The 25,514-nt window shown below is 41.9% G+C and overlaps 1 protein-coding gene across 8 annotated transcripts in view; it reads left to right on the top strand.

Moving 5' to 3' along the window:
* ERMARD (ER membrane associated RNA degradation) overlaps window positions 1-25,514 on the top strand; it is a 54,416-nt gene that overhangs the window by 23,609 nt on the left and 5,293 nt on the right. For 5 of the 8 annotated variants that reach the window (XM_053297518.1, XM_053297486.1, XM_053297476.1 and 2 more), the window contains 14 exons: window positions 691-792; window positions 4,075-4,164; window positions 4,553-4,650; window positions 9,610-9,746; window positions 10,701-10,815; window positions 11,377-11,479; window positions 12,139-12,168; window positions 13,473-13,541; window positions 16,876-17,046; window positions 19,073-19,156; window positions 19,580-19,665; window positions 23,557-23,685; window positions 24,099-24,308; window positions 25,002-25,115. In XM_053297518.1, the coding sequence (XP_053153493.1) occupies window positions 691-792; window positions 4,075-4,164; window positions 4,553-4,650; window positions 9,610-9,746; window positions 10,701-10,815; window positions 11,377-11,479; window positions 12,139-12,168; window positions 13,473-13,541; window positions 16,876-17,046; window positions 19,073-19,156; window positions 19,580-19,665; window positions 23,557-23,685; window positions 24,099-24,308; window positions 25,002-25,115 (1,538 nt within the window). Of the gene's footprint in view, window positions 1-690; window positions 793-4,074; window positions 4,165-4,552; window positions 4,651-9,609; window positions 9,747-10,700; window positions 10,816-11,376; window positions 11,480-12,138; window positions 12,169-13,472; window positions 13,542-16,875; window positions 17,047-19,072; window positions 19,157-19,579; window positions 19,666-23,556; window positions 23,686-24,098; window positions 24,309-25,001; window positions 25,116-25,211; window positions 25,340-25,514 lie in introns of all 8 variants that reach the window. The other 3 variants (XR_008316492.1, XM_053297499.1, XM_053297527.1) reach the window with 3 other exon arrangements.

The following is a 25,514-nucleotide window of genomic DNA, read 5'->3' on the forward strand; positions in this document are numbered from 1 at the left end:
CATACTTGTTTGAGTCATCTTAAGCTATCTGATTTGTAGGCATCTGGCTGCAGTACACTTGCTCTCTGCTTGTGGCACATTTCAATCAAGATTATGTAAATTATTTATGCAGAACTGGGGAGTGAATTGATATATCTGGTGGCCAGCTGCTGGAATAGGTGGCCTTTTTGCCCATTCCAGCTTTATGGTTTACTGACCTCTAAGGTGTTATCTGAATGGGCTAATAGCTAGGAACCAACAAGCATCGTTGCAACCTGCTAGAGTGTAATTGGTTTTCAGTTTCTCCATGTGAGCAAAGTAAAGGACAGAATTTGACTCCTGCTTGCTACAGCCCGTGGTGGAGGAGGCAGTTGAAGGGACTGATGAAAAGACAGGCAGAATCTGCAATTCCATTGTCTCATGCTGCCTTGTAGCCCTAAAGGAAAATGCATCATCTCCAGATTGCAACCTAGCAGCTTTGTTCATAAGCTGTATAAATAAAAATATTGGTAGCACAGTGCATTTTTTCATGGAAAAGGACTACACTTTCCTTTCAATACCTAAACAGATAATTTCACAAATATTCACGGTTTTTGTTCTGCCACTTAATTATACTTATAAGCTTGCTTGACTAGTCTGTTTTCTTACGTTAATGTATTGGAAAAACTGACACACAACTTTTTATTTTCCTTATTATCTTCCAAACCACAGATATTTATTGGAATGTTTGATACTCTAAAGAGTCCGCACACTGCCACAATGGCACTCAACTTAATGAAGCTTACATCCTGTTTGGAAAGAGCCTTGGGTGATGTAAGTGCTAATGTCTTAGACTCTGCCAAGCTTTAGGTTAACAGGGTCTTTTTGCAATCAAGAAATCAGCATTTCACTTCTTCATCTAATGATTGGTAGGTTACAGGTTGAAGTGAATACCAGTTGGTTTCCATATCTAGGTGTAGTGAGAGGTTTCTTACAAATTCACTGTAGGAGTGAATGTAGAAGAAACCAAGGGGGCAACTTTCTGTGTGTGCAGGGCAGTATAAAAAGGCTGCTACCATGCTGGGTGTACAGCAGTATGGCACAGCAGCCAAGACACTCTTGCTGGGGCATGCAGTTTGCACGGTCTTCCAGGGGCAGGAGTGAGTCCCGCACAGGATATTGTCTGTGCCACTTACTACCTTGAGAAGGTGGAGCTGGAGCAGTTTTGAAGCTGGGTGTCTCGTGGGCTGAATGGGAGTACGAAGGAATATGCTAAGCAGGGCTTTCCTTCCACATTACCACTTGGCAGTAGAGGATGTTGTGCAGAAATCAAGGAGAAGGGTGAAGGGAAAGGGCCAGCTCTGCATATTTCCCTCCCCCTTGTGCTCTTTCATCCCTCGTGTGTTTAGTTGAGAGAGCCCCAAGTAATCTGATCAAGGCAGTGAAGAAGGTGTTAAATGCTATGTAAAGTAACTCTGTTATAACAATCCTTTAAGTTACTAAACTCATATTGCTACACTAAAAGGGCAGGTTCCAGACTAAGTTAGTCATGTCTAAGTCCCATTGAAATTAGGACTTAAACTTGTCTCACTGATTTCTGTGGTACTTAGTCATGACTAAGTAGTCTGGATACGGCCCAAAGTCTCCTCCTCTTACATACTTGTATTTGGGGTATAATTATGTTCAGTAGTTGCTTAGGTTAAACATCCCCCCGCCCCCCACAGCTGGGCACTTTTTGCTATGCAAAAGCTTTAGATCATCCTAGCCTACATACAGCAAAATGAAATTATTTCAGTTTTCTAACTGTAGGCCCGTTTCAGTCATAAAATGAAACCGTTGTTTAGTGTTACAGTAATAAGCCACAACAAGCCTTGGGCTTATGCTCTCTTCCCCTCCTCTCCCTTCTCACAGAGGAGGAGAATGAAAGCTACTTCTTTCACTTTTAGCTAAAACACATTACATACAAACTCAGGTTATTGTGGTTTATTTATACTCTGGTTATTTAGCAGACCAGGATGTCAAACTGTGGTGTGAAGTTCCCTGCGGCTCATTTGCAATAATCTAAACATAACTTCCTCTATGTAAAAGTTATCATCAGCTGACATCCAGATTAACACTACAGAAAAGGGACAATTTTCATGGATCTCCCCTTTATTCTGAAGCCCACTGTGCCTATCAAAAAATGTCCCTGAAGGTTGCATGATCCTCAGGGACATATTTTCAGGAGACACAGTGAGCTATAGAGGAAAGGAGAGATTGGGAAAATTGCCTGTCCTATGTAGCAAGCATGTGCAGTATTAATCTGAATGTCTGCCATCACCTTTGTGTTGCAGTTATGACAGGACATGATGATATTGTGCTATATTCTAAAACTTATCCAACAGTAGTTAAAGTTCACAAGCCTTGGACATTTGTATTTGGAATACCATTCAGAAAAGACAGACTCTTTATTGCTTGTGGAAAACTCCTGTATACCTCATTTAAAAAAAAAAAAAACAGTTTTAGTTAGCTGACAGACAGACATGGAAACTAAAACCTGTGATCTTTGGTTTGTATATTTTTAATTATTCTTCTGGGAACTACATAACACGTATGGGGAAAGTCTTTTTAAAAGTCCTATTTAATAGACTGTTAAACATTAAAAGACAAAGAGTTGTGACAATTAAAGTCATTGTCATTGATCCTTGAAGTTTGCTAATGTACTTTGTTATTTAGATATTGATTGGGTGCCTGTTTGGACTTGTTGTTTGGACTTGCCCTGTGGCTTGGGGTGGAGGCTGCTGTTCAAGGAACAGAAGTGCAAAACTCCCTTGGACATACCAAACTAGTTGTGTGATTCTTTTGACCCAGGCTATTGTCTTCATCTGATGAATGCAGTATCACTCCTTCCCTCCCCCTTATCTGCACACTTGTGAGCTGGGCAAGATTAGCCCACTTTTGCTGCCTAAGGCTCAGTGCCTAAGATCATAGATCACTTGGGCATGATCCTGTCCACTTCATAGATTCTTATCTGGAGTATTCTCAGACATGGCTTTTAGCTCACTTCTCTACCATAATGGAGGGTGTGAATCGTCTGGATTTTTGTTGAAGTCCATGTGAGATATCGCGGAGCACTTCACACACAATTCGGTTTTTTCATTGTGTGTTAGAGCCTAGCCCAATTTATGTCCAGGGTTAAAATATCCACTTTTTGCATAGTTTTTTGGGGTGCAAATTAGAACTCACAGTAAACCCATGGTAAAGCCCGTTGTCTGGGAAAGCTCCTGGCAAATCAAATTAGAGGAGAGCTGCTCAGTTTCAGCCCTCATGCAGATGTTGATCTACAACTCCCATAATTCCTGGCTATTGGCCACTACAGCTGGGAATTATGGGAACTGTAGTCCAAAACCAGCTTGGATGGGGGGCAAAGTTGAGCAGGCCTGAACTAGAGCCTCAATTGGTCTTTGTGGTCATTATATTATTCTTTTAAAGGGGGAGAAACTGGGTTTTTTAATGTGTATGTTTCCCATCTCCCCATAAAATGTCCAAGGCAGCTTATGAAGACTGACTAATAATAAATCTTACATTAAAACTAAAAACAGCAAAAAATAATAAAACCAGAGGAAACATCAACAAGCATTAAAATACTTAAAAGCCTGGATGAATAAAAATGACGTTGCCTGGCACCAAAATGAGATCAGTATAGGTGCTAGTACTAACTTGCCTAGTGAGCTAGAGGTTGCCAATTCAAATTCCCACTGGTATGTTTCCCAGTCTATGGGAAACACCTATATTGGGCAGCAGCGATATAGGAAGGTGCTGAAATGCATCATCTCGCACTGTGCAGGAGGAGGCAACAGTAACCCCCCCTGTATTCTACTAAGGAAAACCACATGACTCTGTGGTCGCCAGGAGTTGACACTGACTCAAGGGCACAACTTTACTAGTATTTATATACCGCTTTTCCAAGAAATAGTTTTCATAGTGGTTTACATAGAAAATGAATAATAATAGAGTGGTAGTCATGCAGAAATAGGGAGGGCATTCCACAACTGAGGTGTGCTACAGAGAAGGCTTTTACTTGATTTTGCTACAAGTTTGGGGAAGAAAATAAAATATCTTGTTCTGATTTTATAGGTGTTCTTTTTAATTGGCAAAGATTGTCCCTTTCTTCTAAGAGACTTGCTTGCATCTCAAGAACTTGCTATGATCTTTGGGCAATCTGTGGTAAGTGACTGCTTTGGCAATCTCTACACCTTCTAAACAAACCTTTTGTTTTTATGCAGTGGCTGAATTTGAAGAATATCAGTATTTCTAGGGCTTAGTAATTAGCACACGTTAGTACAAGGGTCCACAAATTTTGGCTGGGCTTGGCAGACAACCAGTGTTCCTAGTAGCCAGCAAGTTAGGACTCTTTCAGTTATTGCTTCACAGAGACAAAGTGAGTGTGTCCTTTTGTACCTACTGCCCATCTAACGGGGTTGTACATGGGAGGAACTGCAACCAGGCTGCAGGTTTCTGTGTTTTATATCAAATCCTCCAACCCTGGGCACCAATGCTCTTAACAAATTTAAATAAATGTATCCTGAAAAAGTAATTATTCTTTGTGCATTAGATGGATGTCCTGAGAGTGTTCATTGGGTCTCCGGATGGTCTAAATCTTCGTAATATTTTGTGGCATGGATTTGCATCGCCTCAAGAAATTCCTGTGAAGTAAGATTGCAGATTAATGTCTTCACTCATAGTAGGGGTAGAAACACAGTTGGACCAGTAAGAAAGTGTTATATTGCTCTCCATTCCTCTGTGCAGTCAGGCTGCTTATAACCTATTGAACTCAATGAGATTTACTACTACTACAGTTATTTATATACCACTCTTCAACCAAAGTTCTCAAAGTGGTTTACATAGATATAAATAAATAAATAGGATGGCACCCTGTCCCCAAAGGGCTCACAATCTAAAAAGAAACATAAAGGTAGACACCAGCAACAGCCACTGGAGAAATGCTGAGCTGCGGTTGGATAGGGCCGGTTGCTCTCCCCCTGGTAAATAAAGAGAATCACCACTTTTTTAAAGGTGCCTCTTTGCTCAGTTATCAGGTGTAACTAACACAATATAGTATGTAACACAATCTGGTTTCTCTCTTTCGTTTCGACCAAATTGAAACACTCTCCAGCTAATGCTGATGACCTAGAAGAATAGCGGAAGGGACGAAAGAAGATAACAGAACCCTGAATAATCCTTGATGACACTTTAGTTTTTATAAAAATGTTGTATTGTAAAACCACTTCAATGGTCCAGTCTTCAATCTGAGAAACTCTTCTGTAGTGATGTAGACCATACATCTCTAAACCTATTATGCTTGCAAGTAAATAATTAAGCTGCACCAATGAAAACAAACATTACATAATGGTATATCTTAAATGATATTTGGCTTCCTAAGCAAACGTACACAGAGATAAATTCTACTGAAGTCAGTGGGGTTCACTTCCATGTTTAGGATTAAACTACAGCTCTAAAGCAGTATTTGTTGCTAAACTGTTCTTATTGCGGGTATGTATTTATCTTATAGTTCGTCCTATTGTAGCCCATAAGTTCAGTGGCTTACAGCAGTTTTTCCAAGTATGTTCTTGGTATGACTAGCAGTGTTATTGGTGGTATTGTTATGGTCAATGGCTGGAACAAATTAATACTGAAATTTGTGAGGTATCTATGATGCTTAGATGGATTTATGCAAAATCAATTTCAGCTTTTGAAGAAAACGAAAAAAGACACTGATGATGAGGGAAAAGGACAGACCAATGGTCAGGATTTTCTAATTATCTGTGGGAAAGTTAGTTCATCATTCAAGAGGCACTGAGGTCATGCACACTAGAAGCGTGTAAGAATCAAATTTTGCTATTCAGTTCAAGCTCAAATTGCATTGTAAAAACTCGAATTGATTTGTTGAAAACAGCCAGCTTGGTGGCTGTCAATGAATCAACCTCAAATCACTCAAATCATTTTGAGGCCCATTTTTCTGGGGAGAGCTGGTCTACCAATTGCGGTTGGTAGGTAGACCAGCTCCCTGCTCCAGACTTAGCACGTCTGCCTGTCTTGAAGGATTGGTCTACCAGGTAGACCAGTTCTCTAAGGCCGGCAGATGTGCTGCTAATAATAATAATAATAATAATAAACAACTTTATTCTTTAGCTGCCCCATAACAAATTGTTCTCTGGGAAGCTCATAACACATCCACATAACACATTAAAATATCCAATAAAAACACACAACACATGAGTAACTGTGGCCAAGCTATTTCTGTCCAGGTATGGTTGCAGTTGGCTTATCAGCCAAAGCTGATAAAAGGCACTCCAAGCCACAAAAGACACTTGAGCCTCTAGCAACAGTGCTGGACCAATCAGCATCCCAAAACTGTGAACCTAGCTCTTCAGGGCGGTGCAACCCCATCTAGAACAGGATGGACATAATTCACCCAGGCAGAGGAACTACCGACCAACAGTACTTCTATCTTGTCTGGATTGGGTCTCAGCTTATTCACTCTCATCCAGTCCATGACTACATCTAAGCAGGACAGTCACTGCTTCGCCTGCATCTGATGAAAAAGAGATACAACAGAGTGTCATCTACATATTAATGACATCTCAAGTCATGGTCAATGGTATCTAAAGCCGCTGAGAGATCCAAGAGAATTAAAAGGGTTGCACTCGGTCTCTCTCTCCCCCCCCCCCCTCACCACCCCCCACAGGTCATCCCTCAGGGTGACCAAAACCGTTTCTGTTCCAGTGCCAGACCTGAAGCCTGATTGAAAAGGATCTAGATAGTCCATTTCCTCCAAGAGTTTCTGGAGCTGGTCAGCCACTACACACTCAAGCACCTTGCCCAGGAAGGGAATATTGGCCACAGGCCTATAGTTGTTTACATCCTCTGGGTTTCTTTAGGAATGGTCGAATAATAGCTTGCTTCAATGAAGCTGGGACCACTCCTTCTCTCATTGAGGCATTTAGAACCTGCTGGACCCAGCTAAGAATTCCCTCCTTATTAGGTTTAATAAGCCACAAGGGGCAAGGGTCAGCATGCATGTGGTTGGCCAAACTCAACAAAACACTTTGTCCACAAACTCTGGGACCAATAATAGAAACTCCTCCAGCAAAACTAGACCAGGTTTTACTCTGGGCACCTCTCCCAATGATCCTGCATCAGCCATAGTGTCCAACCCATGGCGAATCTGAGCGACTTTACCCTCAAAGTGCTGTGCAAATGCGTCACAATGTGCTACTGAGGGTTCTAATGCATCCTGCTCAGGGCCAGATTTCAAAAGGCCCCGCACCACCCGGAAGAGCCCCGCTGGATGATATTGAGAGGATGCAATGATGGACACAAAAAATGCTTTTATTTTGTTCCATCTCTGCCACAGAGTAGGCTCGATAATGAGCTCTAATCTGTGTTCACTCTGACTCACCCCAAGTTTTCCTCCGCTTAAATTCCAGCCATCTCCTAGCATCTTTCATCGCCCTCAGCTCAGGTGTGTACCAAGGTGTTGCATGGGCTCTGCTTTGTGGGAGAGAGCACTTGGGAGCGATTGTGTCAACTCCCTGAGCCACTTCTCCACTCCATAGAGCAACTAGAGCTTCGACAGGAGCACCTGCCATACCAGCTAAAAAATCCCCCAGAGCCCTCAGGAATTGATTGGAGTCCATCAGTGTCTGGGGGGTGGACCTTTTTTCTAGGTCCCCCACCTTTGCAGAGAGGTGTAGCCGCAAAGACTCCAAACCCTCAGAAGGAAGTGATCTGACCATGACAAAGGCATAGATGACATATCCCCCACTTTCAAATCACCATCCTCCCGTCCAGTTAAAACAAAAACAAAAACAGATCCAGAGTATGCCCCAATTCATGTGTTGGGCCAACAACATATTGGGAGAGCCCCATGGTTGTCCTGACAGCCATGAAGTCCTGAAGTCCACCCCAAACAAGGCAGCCTCAAATTGGTTGTTGAAGTCACTCAGAACAGTCATCCTGAGAGTTCTCAACACCAAATCTGAGACCACCTACATGAGCTCAGGCAGGGAGACAGCTGGGCAGCGAGGTGGGTGGTACACCAACAGAACCCCCTATCTGTCCCAAGAGCCCAACACCAGGTACAAACACTGTGAACCAGCACTCACTTGGACAGGGGGTGTAGAGAGGAAAATTGAGTTTTTATAAATTATAGCAACCCCACCTCCCCAGTCCTTCAGCCTATGCTGATGCTGCACTCAATATCCAGGTGGACACAGCTGGGAAAGACTAATCTCTCCCAGCTCCCCCACCCAGGTCTCCGTAATACAAACCAGGTCAGCCCCGTCCTCCGCAATTAAATCATGGATAATAAAGATCTTATTCTGGACTGATCTGGCATTAAACAGCAGCACCAGTAGGCCAAAGGATAGGCTGGTAAAGCAGCTAAGTCCAGAGTAGAGGGCTGATCCACCTGTCTACCCCAATTGGTAGACCACCTCTCCCTAGAAAAACGGGTCTCAAAATGACAGACTGGCCCGGTAGACCAGTCCTCTGAGGCAGGCTGACGTGCAAAGTCCAGAGCAGAGGGCTGGTCTACCTGCCAACCCCATTTGGTAGACCAGCCCTCCCTGGAAAAACTGGCTTCAAAATGGAGCTCAAATCACCTGAATTGATTCGGTTCAAATCAAGGGTGATTTTCTTCAACCCCGAATCAGGCCCTTTATTTTGAGGGTGTTTCTATTTGAGGTCAACTTGAATTGCACATCTCTACTGCACACTACCTCTTTGTTCAGAGCCAGGGGTGGTCAGGGGGAAGGTAGGATCGCTCCTGCCTTCCCTCACACAACCCACAGTTAAAGCTCTGCTTGCCGCACCACACTAGCAGACGTGTGCTGCCTTGGTGAGCAGCGCAGCAGCAGGGAAGCCAGGGGAAGGACACCCAGCTTCCAGATATCTCACAATGCACCGTGCGACAAGCACAGTGCACTGGGGGATGTGGGTGTGCAGCCTGAGTATATGGACTGGGGTAAAGGGTGCCCTTACACCCTTTAACCCAGGTAAAAGCCCGAGTTAAAAAAACACCTCAGGCTGCCGGGGGAGGCAGCGCCAAGATCGCTCTTGATCCCAGCGCTGCACACGAGAAGCCCTACCCAGTTAGGGCTGTTCGTGTTCACAGCCTCACTATCTTTTACAGGAATTAAGAGAGTGAGAATTTAATCGGGGATCATCAATGACAAGCCAGCATGCGGTATAAATTTCAGCAGAACCTTGCTCTGCTTTTCAGTGATACTGTGGAAATGAACTCCTTTCCAGATGCACTGTTTTTCTTTCAGTCTTTAGTTCCAGTTAGCCTAACAAGAAAGTGTTCTCCTGAGAAACCTGTAGCTTTATCTCTTAGAAGGGAAGATTTTAATAATGGAAATGAAAGGCAAAAACTGTTCAAAAAAGCAAAAAGAGGACTACACAGAGACCATTTTTCCTAGTGCCTCTACGAAACTAGTTTTCCTCTTTTTGTGACTATAGCTAAATTTTAGATAGTTGCATTTTAATGAAATCTACATTTAAACATCTTTACAATAATCCTGACTCTCAAACATAGAGAGTTGCCTCTTTTAATGGACCTGCCTGTGTATGTTTCTAATTTTATTGTATATCATATTTTTCTCCTAGATATTCTTCTATGTTGCTCTTTTTAACTGTAGGATTGGGACAAGTGCTAAAGAACTATCTTCTGCAAACTGCGTCTACTTTAGTCCATCGACCTTATATAGCCTTCACTAACTTGAAGGAGCTGCATGTTTTTTCAGGTACATATGTTATGGCCAGCCATTTGTGGTGGCTTAATATTACCTATTGTGCTCCTTAAAGATTTTCTGTTTTATTTTAAAGAGGTTTGTCCAAATCTGTAGACTCTAGTGTTTGTGCACAAAAGGGCTTTTCACAAGACTCAAGCTTACTGAATGCAATGAAGCCAGCTGTGAGGAGAGAGATAGTGAGTGTGATCCTGACACAGCTATCCAGATTTCATGAATGTTTTAATAAAAGTTTGATAGTTAAAAACAGCATGGCTTTTAAGATCTAGTGAGCATTCAAACCTTTGAAACAGTTGTGTTCACCTCCACACAATGTGTGAAATGGCCCTAATTTCACACATTGTGTGGAGGTGAACACAAGTTTTACCCAAGTCTACATTTAACAGGAAACAGCCAATCGCAGCTCTTCAATAACATATTTGGATGATACATTTGCAAATGCGTGTTTGACACATCCATACTTTACAGTTTTTAAGTGTACATTTACAGAGACTTGCATGCTTGCTTAAACAGAAACTGTAACATGGCCCTATGTTTGTTTTTTTTGTGTAGGACACACCCTTCCTCAGAAAAATATGACAAGGAAATAGAAGCTTTATTTTTTCATAAGCACAGTCCCTGGACTAGTGGACAGGGCAACTATCAGGTCAGGGGCACTTGCTGAAGTCGGCAAGACTGAGTTGTGAACTTATTTAGGGGAAGGTCCCATTGAACTTGCTAGGATTGAGTTCTGAGTAAATGTGCATAAGACTGGGCTGTTAAACCTCACAAGGGATTTCTTTTCTTTCTCAGTTGTTTAATATAATAATAATAATGGTAGAATGATCATCTTGATAAGAAATGTCTGAGATTTCTCCGCCACGAAAATGTACTTCGAATAATTCCTGTTCCATCAAATGTGACAAAGCTTTATCCTCCAATGCACGTTCCGTTTTCATTGCTTTGTAGATCTTAATCATGAACTGTTTTTCTTGGCTGAAGAATTAGTAATAAAATCTAGTATTGTATTAAGAACCATGTTACCCTTTTGGATTACTGCACTAACCTCGTTCAGACAAAACAGGTAATAACTGTACAGTATTTTTTTTCCCAGACTTAAAAAAGAAAAAGAAAAAAAACCTAATAGTCACATGGATTTTAACTGATCTAGAGCATAATCTATTACATTTACAGGGTTCATTGGCCAGCAGCATTAATATTTGTCATAGACTGCTATATTAAGCAAACCTAATAATCCAATTTGATTAGCACCCATCATGCCCTACCACCCAACCCACTTTGGTATCCCTAGGAGCTACCCATGGGGAACAATGGGGGTGTTTCAAGTTTCCCCATTGTTCCCTATGGCTGAAACACTCGAAATGTTTTGAGGTTTGTTGAAACCACCAGGTTGACCACTGTTTCAATGAAACGTTTTGGCCATCTGCATTTTGTTTCAAGCTTGAAACAAAATGAAAAATCTATTTTGTGCACATCCCTAGTATGAATCCCAGCACAGATGAAGCTCATTCTTAATCTAGAATAATTCAGAAGCTAAAAGTGTTTGTAAAAAGAAAACCAGTTTTTCATGAAATGGGAGCAATGTGCATTAGAAATCAATCTGACCATAATATTTCTCTTGCAGGTATGCAGACTGTGTTATTCTTCTACTTCCTCAGCTGGAAAATGGACTTAGGTTACTTTTCACCACAGTTAATAAATGTCCAAGCAGACTACTGACAGCTGAGGTATCTTTTCCCCCTTCTTCGTCACCTTTATTTCCATTTGCAATTACTTTGATTATGCCCTCTTAATAGGTGATACTATGTAACATTTATTTTAAGATTGTAGGGTGCTAAGTGCTGTGTGTCATTAACTTTGATGTATTAGTTTTGGGGAAATGGAAAGCTGAAGGCTATATGATCCTCAGAGAAAGGATCTTTTGCAGGGAGAGAAGTGAAAATAGTGTTCTCATCCACCTGTGCAGTGCTGCAAGCCAAGCTTCATGTGCAGCTAGTTTACTGGTTCTTTGCAAGGACGGAGCTCTTTCTCTGCCCTTGTAAGGCTGTACAAATATGAAGGATATTTATATACTGCTTTTCAACAAAAGTTCCAAGATTGGTTTACATAGATGTAAATAAATAATAAAATGGCTCCCTGTCCCAAAGGGCTCACAATCTAAAAAAGAAACATAAGGCAGACCCTAGCAACAGCCACTGAGGTATGCTGTGCTAGGGATGGATAGGGCCAGTTGCTCTCCCCCTGCTAAATAAAGTGAATCACCACTTTAAAAAGGTGCCTCATTGCTCACTTAGCAGGGGAAGTATATGCCACTGTACACTGCTTTGAGCGCATCTCTGTGTCAAATATAGGGATAATAATGAAATATATATTTTATATTTTATAGTCATCTTCTCTCTACACCACTTTTGATGAGGTAAGTTAACCATGTGATTTTTCTGAATACTTCTTACAATGGTACAATTGCTGCATTTATTTTAGCTGATAACTATGAAATTGAAGTGCAGAGAAATATAAAATGAAGGTTTCCTTCCTCGGAAAATTTGAAAATCTCATTTATAAATACAGTACTCTGAGAATCTTCCAAAGGCTATAATAGAAAAGCGCTTCACAAACAGGCAGCATTTTTTTTAAAAAATCAGTCCTGTGAATGAAGTGTTAAATCTTTTGGGGGGGAGCCTCACATTCTTTTATAAATAATACATTCCAGTTAATATCTAACCCAGTGATTTAGACTTAATAGCATCTTATCACCCTGGTCCTGAAATGTACCTTGTTGATCCTTGCCCATCCTAGATTATTAGATCTGCTGGGGTGGTAGTCGATGGGCTGAATTAATCTAATAGTACCTTAAGAAATGAATCTATTTCGGTGGCTTCGAAAAAGGTGGCAGTGAGGCCATTATAAATAAACCTTCTTTAGATTCCACTACTTTGAACAACTATTGGCCAATCTCCAATATGCTATCCATGAGCAAGTTCCTCTGGATGAAACTCATTATCTGGATCCTGGCTTTTGACCTGGTTTAGGATGGAGACTGCTTTGACCACCATAGTGGATGGCTAGAACTGGGAGATGGGCAGAGGAATGTGTCCTGTTGATTATTCTGGCCTTCTCATCAGCTTTTAAAAATAATTTTCAGCCATACAGCTGCTGTTCACCCCGTAGAGTCTTTGGAGGTGGCGCTATACAAGAAATTTTTTATTAAATAAATATAAATAAATACTATCTTTCTAGACTGTCTTGCAAAGATGGGCATGGAAGGTATCATTCTGCAGTGGCTCCAGTCATTTCTAGAGAGTGGGTCTCAGCAAGTGGTGCTAGGGAATTGCTTCTGCACACTGTGGCCACTACCCTAGCACTGGTGCAGCCTAGTATCAACAGTTTAAAAGCAAGTAGACAAATCCTGACAGTTTTGCCTGCCTTTTCTCATGTAGGAAAGTCAGGCCTCTCCATCTACTGAGTTACAGTCCTGCCTACTGATCATATACTTCTAACTTGGAAATGTCAGCTCGTATGTTGTGCAGTGTTATACAAGTGTTTCTGATGGGCTCGTGCTGCCGCCGGGTAGTGGTCTAGCACAAATACTTTGTCGACATAAGTTGTGCTCCCAAAGGGCAGGTACTCAACTTTTAAGTATTTGTGCACTTGCACTCTTGTGCAAGAGACTGCATTCATATCTCTTATTTTACATTTATATCTCCTATTTTTCCTATCTAGATGCTAGCAAAACAGTTGAGTAATGAAAAAGTCAATCAGCTTCCTTTAGTTCTTGGTGAACCAGCAATGGTAAGACCATGGAGTTGGGGAGTTTGAACTGGCAACGCCATACCTTATTAGGTGTTTCAGAATAATGCATATTGTTTTAAACATTAATGCTTGGCTTCTTCAGATTATTATTTAGGGACATGCAGACTTTAAGGTATAAGTATGTCTTCAAGTCATGTATCTCTGAAGCAAGCAGTTATAGACTGAATATTTGCAGCATTTACAAATAATATTAAAAAAAAAAAAAAAAACACCTGGGTATTTTAAGTATGGGATAATTTAAAATAAGGTGATGATTGCGGAAGCAACAGTACTGATAAGATTGTCACCTTTGCTGGTTTTACTGGGATTTTTGTTTGTTGTATCCTGGCAGGGTTTTTACCTTTTGATACTGTAGAACAGGGATTCTCAACGCTGGGTCTCCGGATGTTATTGGACTTGAACTCCCATAATCCCCAATCAAAGGCCACTGGGGCTGGGGATTATGGGAGTTGAAGTCCAATAACATCTGGGGACCCAATGTTGAGAATCCCTGCTGTAGAAGATACTACTTTAAACCTGCATATGTGCAAATACATTGATACGAGCAATTGAAAAAAATCTGTGGGTGGCATGTGGCAGCTCTAAGAATTACATTAAAGAGCAGTGGGGTCTCAGAATGCCAGTTGTGGGACAGATTTGGCAAACCGGCTCTAATGTTGAAAACTTTACTCTTAGTAAGCATTTGTTGCGATGGGGAAAAAGCAAGCAAATGTGTTATTTGGCTTTAATTTTTTCCCCTCATTCACTTTGAGTTGGATCAAGGTGCACTTTCATAAGAACAGCCCTGCTGGATCAGGCCCAAGGCCCATCTAGTCCAGCATCCTGTTTCACACAGTGGCCCACCAGATGCCACTGGAAGCCACAGGCAGGAGTTGAGGGCATGCAACTGGTACCTCAGAGGCATCCTGAGTACACTGCAACTGGTACTCAGAAGCATCCTGCCTTTGAGGCTGGAGGTGGCCTATAGCCCTACGACTAGTAGCCGATGATAGACCTCTCCTCCATGAAGTTATCTAAACCCCTCTTAAAGCCATCCAGGTTGTTGGCTGTCACCACATCTCGTGGCAGAGAATTCCACAAGTGGATTATGTGTTGTATGAAAAAGTACTTCCTTTTTTTGGTCCTAGATTTCCTGGCAACCAATTTCATGGAATGACCCCTGGTTCTAGTGTTATGTGAGAGAGAGAAGAATTTCTCTCTATCCACTTTCTCCACACCATGCATGATATTATAGACCTCTATCATGTCTCCCCCACAGTCATCTTTTTTCTAAACTAAAAAGCACCAGGTGTTGTAGCCTTGCCTCATAAGGAAGGTGTTCTTAGGCCCCTGATCATCTTGGTTGCCCTCTTCTGCAACTTTTCCAGTTCTACAATGTCCTTTTTTAGATTTGGTGACCAGAATTGTACGCAGTACTCCAGGTGTGGCTGCACCATAGTTTTGTATAAGGGCATTATAATATTAGCAGTTTTATTTTCAGTCCCCTTCCTAATAATCCTTGCATGGAATTGGCCTTTTTCACAGCTGCCACACATTGAGTCGACACTTTCAACTATCTGTCCACCACGACCCCAAGATCCCTCTCCTGGTCAGTCACCAACAGCTCAGATCCCATCAGCATATACTTGAAGTTGGGGGTTTTGGTCCCAATGTGCATCACTTTACACTTGCCAACATTGAACCGCACTTGCCATTTTATTGCCGACTTACCCAGTTTGGAGATATCCTTTTGGAGCTCCTCATAATCTGTTTTGTATTTCACTACCCAAAAGATTTTGGTATCATCTGCAAATCTGGTCAACTCGCTGCTTACCCCTACTTCTAGATCACTTATGAATAAATTTAAAAGCACCGGTCTCATTACAGATCCCTGGGGGACCCCACTTCTTACTTCCCTCCATTGTGAAAACTCTCCATTTATCCCTTTGCCCATGGAGCAAATAGTCATATATATATGGCACTCTGTGCAATATACTGGGAAGTGCTTCCTCCCCTGCTGACTTTCTATCTTCATAGTGGTTTTGTTGGCTGTTTACAGTATTTAGAGAAAGTATATTAGAAGGATAGGTCTCAGCTGTAATGGACAGCTATTTATCTGTCCAGACAGCCTTTCTCTAGAATAGGAGGGAGGGATTTGTACTTACCTTCTCTTCTTCTTGTGAATCACAGGGGTTTGTTCCAGGCTGCCCCACACACTTCCCACAAATCTGCAACATCCTGTTTGCTATCCCTGTTTGCTATGCTCTGGGGCCTTCACCTCTTATGTAGAGCGTAGGCTTCAAACTGAGACACAGGATGCGGACCAAAGGAATGTCAAAGGAAAGTGGGGCCTCCCCCAGCCCTAGCTGACTCCACTCCCTCCAGGCAGGGACAAACAGAAACACAGGAGTTCGCTAGCCCTGGAAAATAGGACTTATCCCTTAAAGAGAAACCAGCTCGTCAAAACCTCCCCTCCTCCTGTTAGTTAGTTTGAAGTGGGGAAAGGCTAGATGTTGTTTAGAAAAGCTTGCTCACCTCCTGAAGCTGCTTCTGCTCTTCCCAGAGTAGGCTTCAGACTGGCTTTTTAACAGAGAAGCCAATCTATAGTATAGAACAACAAGTCAACACATCATTCACCCTTGGTGTGAGACAAACCTTAGTCTCCAACATAGTAACCTCTGTTGCCCTGTCATTTCTATGTCAGAGCGGTCTTTCCCCCACTCATTTCTTTTCAGAAAAGTCACAAGGTTTACAAGGGACTAAGAATCTGGAATTTTACAAAGTAATATTTTGCACAGCTTAAAAATGGGGGGCGGGGGAAAACCAGGGTTAGATCCAGGCAACTGTGAGCACAAGGGAAATAATTATTTTGCAGTTTTTCAAACATTTGTGCAAGAGTGAGACCTATAGCAGTTCTCAAGCTTCTTCCTGAGCAAGCAGAAAAACGTGTCGGGATTTTTTTTTTTTTTTCATTTTTCTGGTGCTATACTATAGTGTAAGCTACATTAGAAGAGCTGTTCTGACCTATAATCCAAAAAAGGGACAAACATATGAAGGAGAGAACCCCACGCATAGCCATAGTGTTGCTTGCTATTTTCACCACAGTAGTCATTACAACTGTATTAACTACAGATCACTGTATTCAGTTTAAAAAGGAGCTTATCTGTTCTGCTGTGGGGTCTCCTGCACCAAAACCTGAAGCAAAGCTCCAGCTTGTATACATCTCCCTCCTTTGGATCATGACCATGAACATCTAGAATCTTAACACAAAATAATGTTTAATGGTTATCTGGAAGTATATTTCTGGTCCTATTAACATACAGTATTTCTGCAGGAATTTCTTTGGGATTTCCTGAACCACCAAGAAGGTCCACGTGTTAGAGATCATCTGAGCCACGGAGAGATCAGCTTAAATGACTTCCCAAGAGAAATAGCAAATTCAGTACTTGCATTTTCCATTACACTTCTGTGCAGATTTTCCAAGGATGACATTGCTATCATTAAAGTAAGGACTGGTTTTGGTCAGTAGCACTGACTAACATTAATACTATGTTTATTCAGACTTTCAAACACATCTTTTCAAACCCCCATTAACACCATCTGAAAATATACTTTTGTAGGTTGGGGGACTCTCCTGAGAAGTATTTGATGTAATATGAATGCCAGGCAGAAAAGCTAACAGTCCCTCTGGGCTTGTGCAGAAATGCCTTAGGAGCACTCATCGAGCTCCTTAGATCTTGGTCAGTGTGCCATAGACCACGTGCAGACTGACTACTTTTTTTAATTGGCTCTTCCAGTTTTTCCAGTTTAGATCTCCTCCAAACCTACTATTGGCCCCTGTGGGGAAAATGAACTGAATATATTGTTCAGGAAAACGTCTCAGGGAAAAGGTTGAACAGCCCCTCCCCAGCACTGCTATTCCAATAAAAATTTGGACTCCCCTGTAGCAATTTTAAGGTTAGACAAAATATCAGGAGATCCATTGTGGATCTCCCATCACACCTACTTAAGCCCCAACATTCATTGTCTAACTGTGTGTGTATGTATGTACAAGTGTCTTTGAAGGTGTCCACTAAAGTCTTAACGCATAGCAGCCTGGTTCAGACATAACAGGAATCCATAGTTGTGAATAAGCCACTGGGGGCTTGTGCTCTCCCCACCTCAGTTTCTTCTCCTTTCACACTCAAGAAGAGGAGACGGAAAGCTTTAAAGTTTGTTTTGAAGGAAAACATGGTTCTGTATTATGCCTGAACCTGCAAGTTGTGGCTCCCTTAAAATAACGTAAGGCACTATGGTTTATTTCAGACTACATCTGAAACCACAATTGGATCTTGGTTTGTTTTTCCCCAAGTCTGGCTTGATGTAAGCCACAATTCCTGAGTTTGGACACAATGTGTACTGTGCCTTCCTGCAAAGCAATAGAGAAAGCTGATCTCCTCCTCCTCTTCTGCACGAAAGAGGAGGGAGGAGTGAACAAGCTCCACAGCTCACAGAGGCTCGTTTATATAGCAGAAAACTATGCTTTCCCATTACATCTGAATCAGGCAAGCATGCAGGCTTCCCATGTTGCAATCTATGTGACACCCCATTTATGGAATAACCTTCCCAGTGAGGCTCACCTGGTACCATCACTTAGTTCTTTTAGATGCCAGGTGAAGACCTTTCTGTTTACTCAGGCTTTTTAAAATTGATTTTCTTTTTCTTTTCTTCTTAACGTTTTTAAAATGTTTTGTAGTGTATTCTGTATTTTGTTGTATTGTGTTATGATTTGTTGTATGTTATGGGTTTTTATTGGAAGCTTTTAATGTTGTATTGTGAGCTACCCAGAGAATAATTTGTTATGGGACAGCTAACAAATAAAGTTGATTAGACGTAGTCGTCATAAATACTATTTAAACCAATGTTTACACATTGAGGTCGTTCTCACGACGGGGCGTGGGATGGGGGAGGCTTGATAAACTCACCTTCCCCCCCCCCCCAGACAACTGGGTTCTCCTCTTGGGAGCGCAAAATGCGCTCCCAGACTAGCAGTACTACATAGCGGAGATGTAGGGATTGGGACAATGTGTCCTGGCCCCCAGAAATCCCACAGTGCACTGTGCAAGTGTACGGGGCATTGTGGGGATCCCCCAGTGATGCGCTGGTACCCGTCAGTGTGTCAGCACCGGCTGAAAGCAGCTGATGCTGATACATGGTCAAGGAAACATGGCTAAGGGTGCTCTCACTCACTGCCACCGAGGCGCCACCAAGAGCTTGTCAGCTCCCCTGTGTTCCCACGGACAGCCAAGCCAGGGCTTAACTGCCCTAGCTCAGTCTTGGCTGCTCATGAGAACAGCCTCATTATGTAATATTAAGTTATAGCTTACACATATCTACTTGTGGATATATTTTTCTGTAATAATCATGTGTAAGCAATTTTCCTGAAATCATTTAGCACAGTGATTTCATACTCTGCTATGTTCATGTTTGCAGAAGGAGGATTTAAATATATTTATATTTTATTATCTGTTGTAATTTCCTTTTTAAATCAGGAACATACATTCCTCAAACCACTGATGAGCTGTGCAGATTGCTATTCTTCTCAGTTTCATCCAATAGCCAAACTTAAAAAACAGGTACGTAATTCCCCCACCCCCCATTGTTTAATAGTGAGTTTGTCCCTTGAAGCTTTTAAAAACCCAGGCTGTAAAATATCACAAGTAACATACTTTTAAGTCCCATTAATGTAAATGGGAGTCAAATGGGTACACACACAGCTGACATCCTGACAAAAGGCATATTTAACTTTTCCTTTTAATTTCTATGGGACTTCCTCACGTAAATCTAGTAAGGATGACAGCCACAGTCTTTAACATGTTAAAAAGTACTTTTGACAATATCCTAGGAGCTCAGTTTCAAATTATAGACTGCCAAATAAAGTTAATTCAGCAACTGTTTGTATCACATGTGACTTTAGGTAAATAAGTTCCGGTAATAACTCAAAGAAGTTAAGATCCGATCAGTCTGATTTCTACACTAATTTATTTTTCATTTTCTAGGTACTGAAGTGCATGAAAAGCCTTAATTTATGGTCTCATCTTCCTGTACTGCCAGAAGAGCAAGAGCAAGTTCAAGAAATAGCAGGGTAAAACCTTCCGCCCCGCCCTCACCCACCCAGATTCTAGTTTTTATTATTATTAAGGTTGGTGGGTAAGGAATGTAGTAAGACAAAGCTTAATTGCAAATCTTCTTGCTAGATTTTAACAGAAGCCATACAGAGAGAGAGAGAGTATAAATATCGAGAGTATAAATATATGAATGATTTCTATTCCATCCTGTTCTGAAGGCAGGGTTGAGAGAGATTCCTGCCTGCAGCCTTGGAGAAGCCGCTGCCAGTCTGTGTAGATAATACTGAGCGAGATGGATCTATGAGGTCATACTTAGTATATGGCTGCTTCCTATGTTCTTATGAAGGCTCAGAGCAAGTCATAGTGAAAACCCTATCTCCAAACCATACATTGTTTGTATTACAAGGTTTAGAACATTTAACGTCTAGAAAATATTCCAAACTAAAAAAACCCCACAGCAATTGAAAATTCCTGCTATTTAAATCCATCCACTCCCACCTTCATGGATTATACAGCACTGAGGCAACCTTATGTTGTTCAACATTGGGCCAAGCTAAGCCTTCTCTGTCCATTTATGAAGGCATCACAAAAAGTAGGGATGTGCAGAACTGATTCACGATCAAACCAGTCTTCTGCAAACTGAGCCAGTTCGAGCGGTTCGATCGCGAACTGGTTTGAGCTGGTTCGTTGGTTCGACCTTACCAGCCGCTGGGTTCAATCGAACTGGTTTGCAAAGCAGCAGTTTGGTCCAAAATCAGTTTGAATTCAGACTGGACCACCGCTAGGGGTCTGTACACACTCCTAACAAAGAGACAGAAATCATGGAGAAAAGTGGATTAACTGACCAGGTATTTGTTTCTTTTGGTCCCGTTGCAATGGAGGACCTTGCAAAAGTGTTCTAGTTGAGATAGAACAAGAAGAGGCCCTTCAATTTTGTAAGAACCATCTATTGCTAATTATGGTGGGGCAAATTATGAGGGAACAGAAGCAGCAATCAAATGTGAAATCTGTATTGTCTTTCTAAAGGGGAAAAAGCAACGGCTGTTTAAGATGTTGTAGGATTTTTGTGTAGGAAATGGGAGAAAACAGCTCTACCAAGGGATAACACAAGGTTGTGTTGGATGAGCATAAGAAGATAGTAAGTAAAGTGTGCCGTCAAGTCGATTTCGACTCCTGGCGCCCACAGAGCCCTGTGGTTTTCCTCTCACACAGTATGAGATGATGCCTTTCAGCATCTTCCTATATCGCTGCTGCCTGGCAACCTTCTGCTTGTTAGTCAAGCATTTCCCCATACTGTAGGATTATTGTGTAAGGAGGGGTGAGCTCCCAAAGGGCACATCCAAGCCTGAGCTTGGAGAAATTTGTTGTTGCCCCACCAGTCCTCCCTGCCACACTTCCAGCCTCCCAAAATGACCCCTGGAGAAAGGGTGCTTCCCCACTGCCCGCATTGCTGTGGCTGTGGCAGAAGGATGTGAGGAGCCTTGGGCATATCCTGTGCTGTTCTTGATATGCTGCACACTGTGACAACATGGTTTTCCCCAGAGAAGAGGGGGGAAGGATGGAGCCCAAGTCCTGCTGAAATAAGTAAAGGTGTTGTCTATAGGGCTTGGAAGGCACTGCAGCAAACATGTTCATTGAATAAGCCTTATGACAGCTCCTCACCTGTCATGGAGAATGAAGGTAGGAAGACATTTTGGGGAAAGCGAAGCCTGTACAAAAGGGATGGGCTCCACTTGAACCAAGATGGAACCAGACTGCCGGTGCTTAAAATCAAAAAGGTTGCAGAGCAGCTTTTCAAATGATGCTTGAGGGATTGCCAACTGGAACTGGGTAGTATCTGGTTCGGCAAGCAAAATTCCCAAAGATACGAGGGTGCAAACTTTTCAGATAAACCAGAAGTGGACAGAGTAGAACCAGGAGTAGAGCAGATGGAAATACATGACAGCTGGTCAAAAAAGTCTAATGACAGTAAGGGAGATAGTACACACCAATGCCAGGTAAGAGACATGGCATATAGGCGTTTATACACCAGTGCCAGAAACCTCCGAGCCAAGATGGGCAAGCTGGAGTGCTTAGTTGCTAATGAGAACGTAGCTAGAGTGGGCATAACAGAAACCTGGCATAATGGTGAGAAATAGTGGAACACTGTTATTCGTGGATACAAACTCTACAGAAAGGATAGAGAGGGGCGGATTGGGGGTGGAGTAGCACTGTATATTAAAGAAGGGATAAAACCCCACAAGCTAGAAAACCTAGGAGGACTAGAGTCCTTCACATAATCATTATCGGTGACAATACAAGGAGTGGAAGGAAATGTGTTGCTAGGGACGTGCCGTCACCCTCTGGATCAAAACGCTGAGAATGACCTGGAGTTGGAGAAGCAAATCGGAGAGGTGTCAAAGAGAGACAGAGCTGCAATAATGGCTGGCTGCAATTACTCTCACATAGAGTGGGCAAACTCATGTGCGGGTATTGAAAGAGAGGCCAAATTTCTAGAAATGCTAAATGAATCTGCCTTGGAACAGTTGATTGTGGAACCAGCCAGAGAGAAGGCAACCCAGGACTTAATCCTGAGTGGTACCCAGGATCTGGTGCGAGATGTCAGTTGTAGAACCATTGGGGAACAGTGACCATAGTGTGATCCAATTCAGCTTATATGTGAGTGGAGCACTGCCAAGGAAGTCCAACACAGATGCGTTGGACTTCAGAAGAGGAAACGTCTAAAAAATGAGGGGATTGGTAAAACAGAAGCTGAAGTCAGGAGGGTCAAATCATAGGGGTGTGCACAAAACCTATTGGCCTGGGTCATGACCAGGCCATTCAGGGGCCTATTGCACATATGTGGCAGCCTCCAAATGGCTGCCGTGATGGGGGAAAGGCTAAGAAAGGGCCAAAGAATGCCCGAACCAGGCAATTTTTGGCATAAGGAAGGCCGGTGGGGGAAGGGGGAACTTCCATGGACACACAAACACCCCATGGCCTTGGAGAAGCCCACTTAAAAAAAATAAAAATTTAAGCCCGTTTGTAACCCACCCACCCCCAATGGCCTGGGGGGGTGTCCCAGTCTAGGATTGGACCAAATAGGGGGTGGTTTGGTTCGACCCTGAACTGTCAAACTGAACCAGTTCGATGTCAAAAGCATACCACAATAATAGAAGCTCAGTTGGAATGTATAGCAAGAAGGAGGAAAGGTACCACCAAGTTCAGGAGGATGCCAGCATGGCTAACAAGTAAAGTCAGGGAAGCTATAAAAAGGAAGAAGACTTCCTTCAGAAAATGAAAGTCATGCCCCAAAGAAGAGAACAGAAAGGACCATCGACTCTGGCAAAAGAAATGCAAGGAGTCAATAAGCGAAGCAAAAAGAGAGTTTGAGGAGCATATCGCTAGAAGTGTCAAGGGGAATAACAAAAACATCTTTAAATATATCAGAAGCAGAAAACCTGCCAGGGAGGCAATTGGACCCTTAGATGATGAAGGCATGAAAGAGATGATTGAGGAGGAGATTTCAGGGAAGCAGAATGTATCCGTCTTCATGGCAGAGAATACTGACTATAATCACTCTCCAGAACTGAGCTTTTCAGGCTTGGAGGCTGAATAACTGGGCCAATTTGAGGTGATGAGAGAGGATGTACTAAACAGGATGCTGGATCAGGTAGGCCTTGGGCCTGATCCAGCAGATCTGTCCTTATTGTAGACTTAGGAAATCGTCCACTATGCAATTTCTTCCTTTCTTTTTTGGAAAAAGTGTGATCATGTCCAAGCCAATACTAGGTGGTTTTTTGCCCCTAATTACTCTTTGTTTGATGGCTCTATTACATAACATCCATTTATCCAAATAAATCTTGTATAAAATTCCAACTCAATTCTTAAGGTGTGGTGTGGTAATTTTTGTGTTTTCGTCTTTTTAGGTCAGAAAAAGATATTGCTGCTGTTGCTTGTGGTTGTGTGACTGCTGATATTTTATCTCTACTGCAGCCATATTTGTCTCCAAATGTTGGACTTTTAGGTGATCCTGTAAACAGTCTTTTAACAGAGGAGTAAGTTTGATTACTTTCATCCTTCCCTGTGTCAGATTTGAAATACATGTTCATTTTATGGCTTAAAATTCTGTGATACTTTCTAGGCAGCTCTAGGCTTAAAAAAAAAAAATAAATAGAGAGAGAGAGCCTTCTTGGAGAAAGCTGTTTTTTGCACAACTTCCTGTATCCTTTTTTAGCCCTTACATGGTCTCGTTCTAATTTGATTTGTGATTATCTCTTGGAGTAACATGGAATAAGCCATCACTTTGCCCCTTTTAATAGTAAATAAGATTGTGTTTACTCTAACTGTTAGAGGTAGTTAATAAGATTGTGTTTACTCTGTTAGAGGTAGTTAATACAATCAGGTTGAACATGCTTAATTTCTTTTACTGCAGTTTAAAGAACACTGAATACATGTTTCTGTCTTTCAGGTTGCTAATTGAACTCTGCAACAAGCATGTTCGTATCCTCTTTTGCCCACGGTCTGTCCTGGAAATAGTTGTGGTGCTTCGTCAGATAAGCACACAGTGTCATCAAGTGCTCTGTCAAGTCATTTCTACCTGTGAAACCAGATATAAGCAGTGGATAGATAAGTCACTGAGATCACGCCAGAGACATAACTATCTGCGCCTGAGAAGGAGGTTAGGATGCTTTTTAATTTAAAAAAAGTAGAATTCACTTTAACTGAAAACTTACAAAATAAATTATTAGACAAACAAAGCTATATATACACATAAGATGTGTATCACTCACTCAGATGAAGATTGCGTTCTGTAAGCATAGCTCTGTATTTCGTTCAGTATTTCTGGCTGCTGCTGGAATCCACGCACAACCCAAGCTGAAGAGGCAATGGAACTCTCACAACCCAACATTTCATCCCATGTGCAGCTTCAATTGATCTATGCCATTCTCTGTTATACAGGAAACGTTGTGTTCCAAAGTTTGGCTATAAGATGGGAAATGTCCAGACTTTTCCAATAATAGGGATGTATTGAACTAGAAATTTCAGATTTCTGGCTAGAATAGGATTACCTTAGCCATTTGAGAGTAAACTTCGCATCCCCTTTTGAGTTTACCATCTGACATGATGCCAGTATTGCAGGACATAGACTGGCAGAGATGTTTAGAGTCTGACCATAATCTTCATCGGAGTAGCTGAAGGGATGCAAGGTGGTAGAGACAGAGACTGTCAGATGATAAGCAAACTCTCCTGCTGTTTCTTGAACTAAGTGGTTGTGACCTGATGTAACTTTCATCTAATCCATTTAAATGTTTCTCATTTAGATGTCTGGCTTGATTTTTGTTTCTAATTTTCTCCCAATTTTTTCCCCTAGTATTAAACTTCTGTTTCCGATCTTGCAACTAATCTTAATCTTGATTACTCTGGAGCTAATTAATATTCATACTGCTTGCGAAAAGAATCCTTCTGAATATCAACAATACCTCAAGTGAGTATATTCTGGCTGTATGAAAGTGACACGTTAAACTGCTTTGATCCACTCATTATCTCCAGTGATTTGTAATTTTTTCCATTCCTTTCTTAGCTGTAATATGATGAATAAATGTAAGACACTTTCAATAGTGTGCTGAGAAGATGTTGCCCAGTGTTGCTGTACAACTTTAGTTTCCAAAAGAACTCATTGTTCAAGGCTGCAGTGCTAAGTACAAGGATGTAAGCTCATTGAACATAGTGGGACTTGCTTTTGAATGAACAGGGATAGGACTTGTGCTATCTGGGAAAGGGAGCATTGTGCTATCATTCTCCAGCTGTAATAGTGATGATTGCCCTTCCAGTAATATGAGTGGAGGACCACACACACACACACACACACACACACGTTAAAAAC

This window comes from Hemicordylus capensis, chromosome 1, assembly GCF_027244095.1.
Source record: "Hemicordylus capensis ecotype Gifberg chromosome 1, rHemCap1.1.pri, whole genome shotgun sequence".
In the NCBI taxonomy this organism is placed as follows: domain Eukaryota; kingdom Metazoa; phylum Chordata; class Lepidosauria; order Squamata; family Cordylidae; genus Hemicordylus; species Hemicordylus capensis.